At 35.9% G+C, this 10,651-nt stretch overlaps 1 protein-coding gene across 1 annotated transcript; it reads right to left on the reverse strand.

The window, feature by feature from the left end:
• Positions 1 to 3,473: 3,473 nt before the first annotated feature.
• Positions 3,474 to 9,350, reverse strand: LOC126720315 (acetyl-coenzyme A carboxylase carboxyl transferase subunit alpha, chloroplastic-like). The gene is made up of 11 exons (XM_050422647.1): positions 8,990 to 9,350; positions 8,813 to 8,887; positions 7,746 to 7,853; positions 7,465 to 7,625; positions 7,194 to 7,308; positions 6,938 to 7,092; positions 5,592 to 5,643; positions 5,452 to 5,520; positions 4,931 to 5,008; positions 4,677 to 4,844; positions 3,474 to 4,636 (listed from the first exon to the last, which is right to left on the reverse strand). Exons 1-11 carry the CDS (start codon positions 9,335 to 9,337, stop codon positions 3,740 to 3,742), a joined length of 2,226 nt encoding a protein of 741 aa, XP_050278604.1. The 5' UTR covers positions 9,338 to 9,350; the 3' UTR covers positions 3,474 to 3,739.
• Between the last annotated feature and the right edge of the window lie 1,301 nt (positions 9,351 to 10,651).

Here is a 10,651-nt window from a genome sequence, read left to right on the forward strand (position 1 = left end):
AAAAACGTCACTATAGGGCTTAAAAACGCCACTATAGGGCTCCCTAATCCTGGTATGAGGTAATCACACTTATTAAAAAAAAAATTGCAGAAAAACATTGCTATAAGGCTTAAAAACGCCACTATAGGACTTAAAAACGCCACTATAGGGCTCCCTAAACCTTGTATGGGACGATTGCACTAAATTTTTTTTTGCATGGAACTCGATTTCCAGGAACTCGAGTTCCATGCTTTTTTTTATTTTTTTAAGTTTGATGGGGCATAACTCGATTTTCTACAAATTGAGTATTTAATTGAAACTCAATTTTAAGGTAATCGAGTATCGAAACAGGGGCACGCCCCTATATAGTTTGGAAACAGGGGCATATTGCTAAATTTTTTTTAAAAAAGGGGTAAAATGCCAAAATCTCCGTATTATAAGTCTCTGAAGTTTTAAATATGAGTGTTATTAGTCTCTCTGTTAGCTTCCATTAGTTTGTTTGTCTATGTATCTAATGGAACAATGATGTGGCATGTTTTAAATGATGTGGTAACCTATTTGTTATTAAAAAATTATACATCATATTATAAACATAGAACCGAGTAAACTCAAATAATGAGTCTTCAACACATCAAACTCATTAAAATTGGATCTTTCTCCAAATTCAAATAACCTGGATTATTTTTTTCATTTTCCTTCATTTTCTCGAAATCCAAACAGGTTCTAGAAATATGTTCAATTCATAATCAAATAACTAATATATATATATATATATATATATTAAAGGATTTTGCCACTGCAGAACTCCACCGCTGCAGTAACAGCACTAAAAGAAGATGGAGACGACGAGTTCGTCAAGGCCTATGCCACTCATCTCAAACACTCTAGTCAGATCTCTCATCATGCATGAACATTTATTTTACATGTAGATACATATATTCGTTGAATCGGAAACTTTGTATTCTTTAGTTTCATTAATCCTTTGGGTCAAAAATGAAAGTGACCATTGTATTGAGTATTTGTAGTTAACCATTTGATCAAATACATATTGAAATTATTATACCGTGAGCATTTAAGTTGAGGGTCTAAGGATTTTTTAGTGTTCAATTTGAAAGATGGGTATTTTTTTTTTTTTTTTTTCTTTAGAGATTTCTGCTTGGTTGTGTATAGATGCAATTATGTAGATATCTCTAGCCTTGTATCTAGACATGAAGCCCAATTTGAGTCTACAAAACCTTTAACATGTAATTCTACAGTGGAAGAGAAGAAAACTCCTTTTCCAGGCTCATCTTCAAGTATTGTAAAATGCTATGTGCTACACTCAAGTGAGGCTTTCTTGCTTTTGCCATATACCCGCAAGAGTATGGGTGTTTAAGTGTTGGTCGAACAGAGGATCTAGCAGGTGTGATGTGGGTGTTTGGCAACTGGCCTACCCGTGAGAACATGGGTGTTTTAAGTGTTGGTCAGACAGTGGCTTTGGTGGGTGTGTTGCGGGTGTCTTGCTACTGGGTTACCCATAAGTTTAACATTTCATAAAATTCAATTTTCTGAATATTGAGTTCCACGTGGCATTTTTATTAAGAAAAGACATGTCAGCAAGTGCCACCATGGCCACTAGCTCGTAGAACTCGATAACAGTGAAATTGAGATCTATGTGGAACTCGATTTTCAAAAAATTGAATTCCAAAAGTGTGGTATTTCCCTATGTAACTCACAAACAATGCTATTTTGCTAAATATTTCACAAATTAGTACTATTTTGCAATTTCACCCTAAGTCCAATTATCTAATAGCTTGGTTAAAAGAGTCTAACTCTACCACTATCTAGTAGTTTCTACTTATTTATACTAAGTATGGTTAGAACCTTATGATACCATTCTGATGCATGCTTTCTTGAGTTTATTACATTTCCTAATTTTGTGTTTGTAACAAGTGGGGGGTTGTTAGAGTGGATTATGTTTCAAACACTTAGGCTTGTGCTTTGTGTCCCACATTGGTTAGAGGTGATTCTTCTTATGTGCTTATTAACCATTGCACAACTAAAGTGACAACTTAAAATATAAAGGGTTAGGTGTTGGACTTGGGCTTGTTCCTATCTCTCGTGGGCCTTACCTTTTTTCCTTTCTTTCTTTTTAACCCAAATTTTATGAGCAGTCCGTTGGGCATTCATTGTAGTTAGTAGCTATTGGGGTCTTTTCCTTTCTTTCTTTTTAGCCCAAATTTTATGAGCAGTCTGTTGGGCATTCATTGTGGTTAGTAGCTATTGGGCTCTTGGTCTGATGGTGTGCACAATGATTGTTGGAGGCCTACCCCTTAGACAAGCCACTAGTCCTCTTTTTTTTTTTTTTTTTTTTTTGGCATATAAAACCCTAAGGCTCTTTTTCTATATTTTTGAGTTCTTTTATTCTCATAACCACACCTCTCTCTCTATTCTTGCAGTTTTTGAGCTTAAGGAAAGGCAAAAATAAAAGGTTGTTCTTGGTTCTTTGTGATTGGAAGTATGTCAATTACAAAGGGCATTGTTGTAGTCTAATTCTAGGGGGTTGTTCCGCCAAGAAAACCTAATGCACTGAGTTCTACTCTAAGTGACACAAATCAACCTTTAAGGACCGCTATTTGCATGATTTTATAATTCATGAGATCTTTCTAACTCTATCTATTATTATTATTATTTTTTTTTTTATCATTGCTAATTTTTTAGGGTTTGTTCCCCTCCCCCCCCCCCCCCCCCCCACACACACACACACACACACACACACAAAAGATATGATACAACATTTTACAACCAATTTACTAGGTGCCTAGGAAGCACCTGCCCAGATACGGGTGTGAGGGTGCGGATGCGGTGCGCCGACGAGATAATTTTTGAAAAAGTAGGAAACGGCTATGGCAGAGATACGTTTATCAATTAATTATTAAATATATTTTTATCTATATTTTCTATATATTGTTAAGCTTTTTTTATATAATGTTAAATATACATAAATTTTAGAGAAATAATGGACAATAAAGTGAATATATAGTTACTAAATTATGTTTAGAAATTAGAACATAAAATTGAAAAAAGGTACAAGCTAAAACAATAATATAGACTTGAAAATGATATAAAAGATGTGTGTCTCATTCATATATCAAATTGGAATTGGGAGAAGGGTTTAAGACTTAATAAGTCTAAGAGTTCCCCAGATCATTTACATGCCCAAGCCCACAAAATTAAAATGAATAGATAAGTGTAAACACTATACAAGCGGAGAAAAGAAAACAAGAGCAACCTTTCATTAAAAAAAAAAAAAAAAGTAACGAAAGAGAAAAGTCAAAAAAGAACAAAAGAAAGATGAAAAACCAAAGGCGTAGAAGAGGAAGATCCGCGTCTATAATGAAGAAGAAGATCTGTGAAAACGAAGAACTGTGAAAAAGAAGAACATCTGTGAAGAAGAATAGAAGATCTACGATGAGCTGGGGTTGTTCTTCAGGTGTCCAGTTGGATTTAAAAAAAAAAAAAAAAATCGTGTGGGATGCACGTGCAGCTGCGTCCAGACCATATCCATATGGCTACAATTTAACCGCACCCATGCTTCTTAACTAGATACAACCCATTTACCCACTTAATTTATCATTCAGATCATTTCAAGAAAAGGCACTATACATACATGAATTAATAAACCATGGGTGGGAAAAAAGGAGACACAAAACACACAGTGAAAACAGATGATCTCACATTAAGCAAAGGTGCGATTCGCACCCACATTGATCTCTACTCCTTATTCATCATACGTAGAACCGTCTTCTTTTGGATTTTGGTTTTCCAAAGATTCGATGGCTTTAGAAATTTCTGCCTGGAGCTCTTCATGCTTCTCTTTGAGGTTTGAAGAATTCATGGCCTCCACAAGGCCCCCCTTAATTTGTTGCTCCAAAGCTGCAATTCTATTTTTGGACCCCACATTAGGTGTCTTTCCTGCCTTTGCAACCTCCAACTTCAGTGCCTCAATCTTGTCCTTCAAATCTGTTGACTTGATAACATTTTCAATTTCTCCCTTAATTTCTTCATTCAGCTCTTTTTCCTTTACTTTGACATCAATTGGAATCTGTTCACTGATCTCCTTTGCTTTTGGCCTCACAGCCGCAACATCCAAACCCAGGGCTTTTATAGCATCAACCATTTCCAACTCTATCTCTTTCTTCCTCTGCACAATTTTCTCCTTCAGCTCAGGGTCCAAATCCTGACCCGCAGACACCCCAGAACTTTCAATTTCATTCTCAAGTGCCTTGTTTTTTTCTTTCATATCCGGCCTATTCATGATTTCGACAAAAATTTTACTGACTTGCTGCTTTAATCTGGCATACCTTTTTTTATTTGCAGAATCAGTCTTGATTTTTGATAATTCCATCAACATGTCAAGTCTAGACTTCAAGGTTTCATAATTAGGAGCTGCAGAGACGCCCTGGGCAAACTCGTCCTTAAGTTTTTCAATCTTTTCCTTTAGGACCGGAGGCATGAGTTGGTCCTGCAACTTTAGTTTCGAAAATTCCTGTCGCAACATCACAAGCCTGTCCTTCAAACCAATGGCCTTAACAGCCTCAGAGTATTCGCGGTCAACCTCTCTTTCCAGCTTTTCTATCATCTCATTTAGAGCTGACTCTGGAAGTTCCACAGAGGTCTCTTTGGCATTCAATCTTCGCTGCATAAGTTTTTTTGACCTCATCCTCTATATTTAGATTGGAAGTCCTCACGATGGGTTCTTCTTTCATTTTCATGTTGACTTTCTTCTTAGAATCTACGGGGTGTCCTTCTTGGAACATACCAATTTTTCGAAACTTATTCATGCGATGCTTCAGAAGCTCTTCTGTGTCCATCTTCATAAGCTCCTATTGAAAAAGAAAGATTGTTGTTAGGAGAAAAACTGGTTATATTCAATTCTTGTTTAAGAATTAAAGGGGAGAAAGGCACGTACATCCATTGATTCATTAATTGCATATTTTATCTGTTGTGAGGTCCAAGACGGATCTGCATGTGCTCCACCAAGAGGCTCCTAGTATAAAATTTCTTCTAATTGTCACAAAATAGAACCAAAAAAATAAATAAATAAATAAAAAATAATTGTAAAAGAAGTTATGAAATGGAAGTTGTTATGGAGGTCTAGTCAATAGAAAAATAATTAAAATATGTGGCTGAGGGTATAGGCAAATGCTACACTTCTAACTATTTGATCCAGTTGTGGGGGGGGGGGGGGGGGGGGGGGGTGCGCGTTGTGGGGTGGGGTGGGGGGGGAGCACGATTCTAAGGTCTCTTTTGCCCCATAGAGGAGTACAAAGGAGTCTTGTCATTTATGCACGCAAGCAACCATGTTTCATCCCATTTTATTGTTTGGAGAATGTGCCAATTGGTCATGGTTTCCACACGACAGATGAAAGTTGCTGAAAGAAAAAAAATAAAAGAGAAACAGTGGCATAGAATCAAGAAGGGATCATTTACAGGGACAACACCATCTGCAATCTGCAGCTTCAACAACTCAGTAGCAGTAATCCTTAGTTTCTCAGCTGCCTGCACCAAAGAAACTTTTAATAGATTAAAATTAAATTAACCGGTAGACCAAGAGTGAATGCTGTATGGACCTGTGGAGCAGCTTTGGCATTCTTCCACAAGATTGATGCAGCCGCTTCTGGACTGAAAAATGACAAGAATAGAGCCAAAATAAAAGAAACAGATGAGAACGTAGGGTTTTGACATATTAAAACAATTTGCAGAAACTGAGTTAGGAAGGACTTGTATCCATGACAGGAAAGAAAAAGAGAAAAATGCATCACATAATCCAAAGCATGGGTGTGTGATCACATAAAGCTAAAGATGAAAGTATTTTTTTATAAGGCAGGACCAATTAAACAACATAAACATAACCTCATTTAGCAAAACTGGATGGCTCTTTGTCCATCTCAATGTCAATCAAAATGGAAAACTGTGCTAGTAACTTCTACTGCTTATAAGGAGACTCTTAACTCATTTTGCAACTGACTATATTATCAATAGCAAAATGATATATCCAGCAGCCTCACAAGCAATTATTGCAGATGACACTTTCTGAATCTATGTACATTTTTGAACGGCATTAATATATAGTGATTAATTTTAATGTTAAGGTTAATGTACACTTCATGAAAACAAGGAAGTAGTCATTTAAATGTCCAGTTGCCCATATCTGCAATCAAAATTTTAACTCAGATGGAAGGTCTTATCCCCATTACCCACATACTCAAAAGGTGAATTTTCCATCCTACAGAAAGTTTTATAAGTTTGTAATGCATCAATATGATGCATTTACACCATGCCATAACTATACCAAGTTAATACTTTCAGGTCAGACATAAACAAAGCTCCCCGTCCTCTTATCATATATATTTTCCAAACTGATTAAAATGAATCACTCCTTCCATATATCCGTTACTCATAACCATTTTAACCCAAAAAAACATAGAAACCCAACAACAACAACACTTTGACAAAACTTATCTGATGCTCAACGATGTTTGAAATCACCGAGGCTGCCATGAGGAGAAAAAAATGGTAAAATGAAAACCGACACGGATATCACCAAAACCTAAAAAGTTAAAAATAAAATGATTGGATTGCTCATCTGTTTGAATAAATGACAACAACAGATGAGGAGAGGAAACACGTGGAACAGGTCTGGCAAGTGGGAACTACTAATCTACTCTAACATAGGACTTGGTAAACTTCTGAATTAACAAAGACAATGTTAATATTCTTAACACATGGTCAAATCCACCCCTTCCTGCCTTCCAAGTCATTTTTGATTTGCATTAATAAACTATAAAGCCAGCATATTGCATACCATCTCTTTGAGACTTATCTAATAAGCGCTAGAAAAGCAGGCACTTGTCCAACATTATATTTGCACAATCTTTAAAGAGTTGCAATGTGAGGAAAGCCAAACTCAAATCACCTGGCAACATAGAAAACTGCATTTTCAAGCATTATCAATTTATTAGCACAACCAATGGCAAGGGCACCACCAGAACCACCTTCCCCGATGACAATAGAAACAATGGGTACCTTCAGGCCAAACATGGTCCTTAAATTGTGAGCAATGGCTTCACCCTGCACGTACGTAAGGTATATATATCAGTTGAGCCGTTATTAAAAGACAATAATGTAAATTTCACATGGTAATGTAAAAGACAATAGAGTTGTCCACATACTTGTCCTAGTTCTTCAGATTTGAGGTCTGCATAAGCTCCCGGGGTGTCAATGAAAGTAATTATAGGAAACCCATGGTGATCTGCATAATGCATCATGCGTAAAGCTTTCCGGTAACTGTTTGGATATAAATTGTCATTAGTGTCAGAAACTGAAACTTTGACTGGCCAGGAACTTGGCATGATAAGTTGCAACAAATATTACATTCCATTTTACTGCTAATGAAATTTCATGAGACCAATAGAACATACAAGTCTTTATAATTTGACATACCCATGGGGAGTAGGCATCCCAAAGTTCCGACTGATGTTTTCTTTTGTGTTTCTACCTTTTTGGTGACCCATGAACATGTACCTCCTACCATCTATGGTTCCTATACCAGTAACAATAGCAGGATCATTGTACCCACTCCGATCTCCATGAAGCTCCACAAACTGTGCATATGGGGTATATCCAAAGACATTAATCAATGTAATTAATTCAGCATTCATAACCTAAAGGTAAACTATCTAGAATACAATATGCACCAAGTTCACGAGTTTCCGATACTGCACCTTTTCAGTAATGCTAAACACATGATCAAGGAAAGTTGGCCTGTTAGGATGCCGTGCAATAGACACCCGCTGTATTGGAGTTAGATGCGTATATAAATCCTTTAGAGCCTGAAATACAAATGATAAATTGTAGCAATTCAGAACCAGAAACCCTTTTTTTTTTAAATGCTGAATTCCAAATCTGTAATAGAGCATCATTTTCCCAGAACATTTCCTAAGCAGAAAGCAAAAGACATGTCCATCATATTGCATTATTCCTTCCTATACTTACTTCTCCTAATAATATGTATTTATAAGTGGCTGGCAACAAAAATTTTAGTTGAGACTTTCCCCAAATTCATTATAAGATATATCTATTTTTTTGGTTCACTAAACATACTTCCACATTGAGGCTTACAACTCAGAATCTTAGGGGATACAAGAGCCAAGCTTCACTCCCCAATATTTTGCATGCTTAAACAAATTTTTAAGGTTCGACAAAATAAGCGAAGAAAAATAAGCTAAACTCCATTACTCCTAAGGAACTCAGTGTCTGGATAACTTTGAAAATGGCATTGGAAGTCTGTGAACAAGCAATAGGATCCTATAACAATGAGTGTAGAGATGAATAGCAGGCCTACCCAGTGCAAAATTAATAAAACCTTCTAATGTTTTCTATATCTCCAGATCAATAGTTGGAAAAAATAACATAAGCATGCAATTCAAGGTCTCTAATATAAGCCACTTTCATCACTGTATGGCTTCATACTAAAGCCATTTAAAATTAAAAATTATAGGTCATGTTTTTGAATCTAAGTAATTGAGGTCCTCAACAGCATATGTGGTCAATGGTTTTTGTTTGTTTGGTATTCATTGAGTTATGCCGCATAAGGTTATTGAGATGTTCGATTGCTGGTTTGTGCCTCATTGTTTGTGTTGAGTATTATCAACTGTCTTTTCTTCCTTACTCTCATTGGGTGGAGTCTAGTTTTGCTCCCAGTGTACTTGAGTGACCTTTTATTTTAATAAAAAAATTTCTTGTTACTTATCAAATAAAAAAAGTTTCTCATCAGCATAACATATCAAACCTGCTGATAATTACTCTCCAATGTAAATAACTGATCACTGAAGTCCAGACCAGTTTTGTTTGCCATATTCCGCACCTGCACTCGAATACAAAAACACAATTGGACCAAACCCTGAATATTTTTTTCACTCAAATAAAGAGACTACAATCACCCAAAAAAAAAAAAAAAATGATTTACATCAGTGATTTTCTTCTCTAGACTGAGAAGCCGCTTTTCGAATTCCAAAGTTACGGGCTTCGGCTTCTGGTTCTCTGGCAAGGGCTTGAAATGTGAGAGATGGGTTAGGACCCCACCTTTCACATTAGGATCCGGATCATCTGGCCATGGATGGTCCTGCTTCTTCACCTTCCTAATCTTCGCCGCCACCACCAAATCCCTCCTGGTCGTGCTGCCAAATCTCGCCCTCCCTAGAGTTCTCAGAGGAATGCCATTGACACCATTGCTTGAGCTCCGGAGAAATTCTGAAGCTGAAGTTCCCACTGGAGAATGTGATATTGAAGCCATCCCAATCCCGATTTCTCCCATTCCCTAGCACAGAATCAATATTATTCAGTTAGCTGAGCTGAGTTTTCGCAGGCCTAGAACGCAATAATTCTAAACAAATTGAAAAAAAAAAAGTCAATATTCATTTTCCAGTTGCTTCTATCATTTTCTTTGCAACGAAACAGAATAACAACAGTGAACATGCATCAAAATATGAGCTCAAGATCGCCATAATAGAAACTCCTCAATGAGAAATAGAAATTACCCGTACATGATAGAGAAATGCTACGTGTACAAAATTTTAACAATAAATTCTAAATAAAAAATTATTATAGGTGAAAAAAAAAAAAATTTAAGTTTACGATTCAAATTATCGATTGTGAAGTGTGTGTTAATGAGCCAGCTTTTTTCGGTTTGGCCGTTGGGAAGGGATCCAGATTTTGCCTTTTTTGGTTTTGTGAAATAGGCACGTGTGCAGCTTCGAAACCTTTAACTTTGTCTACTTCCGCGATGCCTTCTATGATCGTCTTCTTTGGTTTGAACAAAACTTCGACTAGTTTGAAGGAGTTTTATTTTTCTTTTTATTAGAGTGGGGATTCCAACTAAAGTTCTATTTTTGTAAGAGTTGGATAATGTTGTTAAATTATGAGATTATGGGTTATTTTAGGCCTTGTCTAATTGTATCCATTTGAAAAATAGACTCAGGATTATTTGAGTAAATTACACTTTACTCTTTTAAACTATACTTCATTTTATACTTACTCTCAAAATTATGTAAATGCACAGTTACCCCCTAAATTATACTTTATTTTACATTTACCCCATACACTATGAGAATATACACTTTACCCCATATACTATACCCCTTTTACATATATCCCCCTAAAGTATACCTCATTTTACACTTACTCCCCTAACTTATGAAAATACACACTTTCTTCCCTAAACAATTACCTATGGAATGGGTGAAAAGCGTTATACTGGTAATATTTTGAAAGGGTTAAGTGTAAAAGAGGGTAAAGTATAATTTTCCTAGATTATTTCAAATAGTTGGTAACTTATGCAATTCACGCAAAAGTTTAAACTATTATGATTTTTTAAAAATAATATTAATTTGACATTTGATAATTATTGTGGTTGTTGGTATTATGTTTTTAGTTATTATGATTGGTTTGTAAATGGAAATAGATATTGCATTAGGCCCTTATTATAATGGTGTTTGTATATGAAATTATACATCCTAGTGTTGATATTGTATTTTTTCTAGCTCTTAATTTTGATAGAAGTTCTAGCCCTAAAGTAAAGGATTGCATGGTTAAAGTCCATGTTACAATTATTTAAGGGCTGCATTTCATG

The sequence above is a fragment of the Quercus robur genome, chromosome 4 (assembly GCF_932294415.1).
Source record: "Quercus robur chromosome 4, dhQueRobu3.1, whole genome shotgun sequence".
Classification (NCBI taxonomy): Eukaryota; Viridiplantae; Streptophyta; class Magnoliopsida; order Fagales; family Fagaceae; genus Quercus; species Quercus robur.

Coding starts and splice junctions, on each gene's coding strand:
- LOC126720315 (XM_050422647.1), bottom strand. CDS start 9,337: ATGGGAGAAATCGGGATTGGGATGGCTTCAATATCACATTCTCCAGTG. Junction 7,093..7,193: donor AATCTGAAGAACTAGGACAA/GTATGTGGACAA, acceptor ACGTACGTGCAG/GGTGAAGCCATTGCTCACAA. Junction 4,845..4,930: donor CAATTAATGAATCAATGGAT/GTACGTGCCTTT, acceptor CTTTTTCAATAG/GAGCTTATGAAGATGGACAC.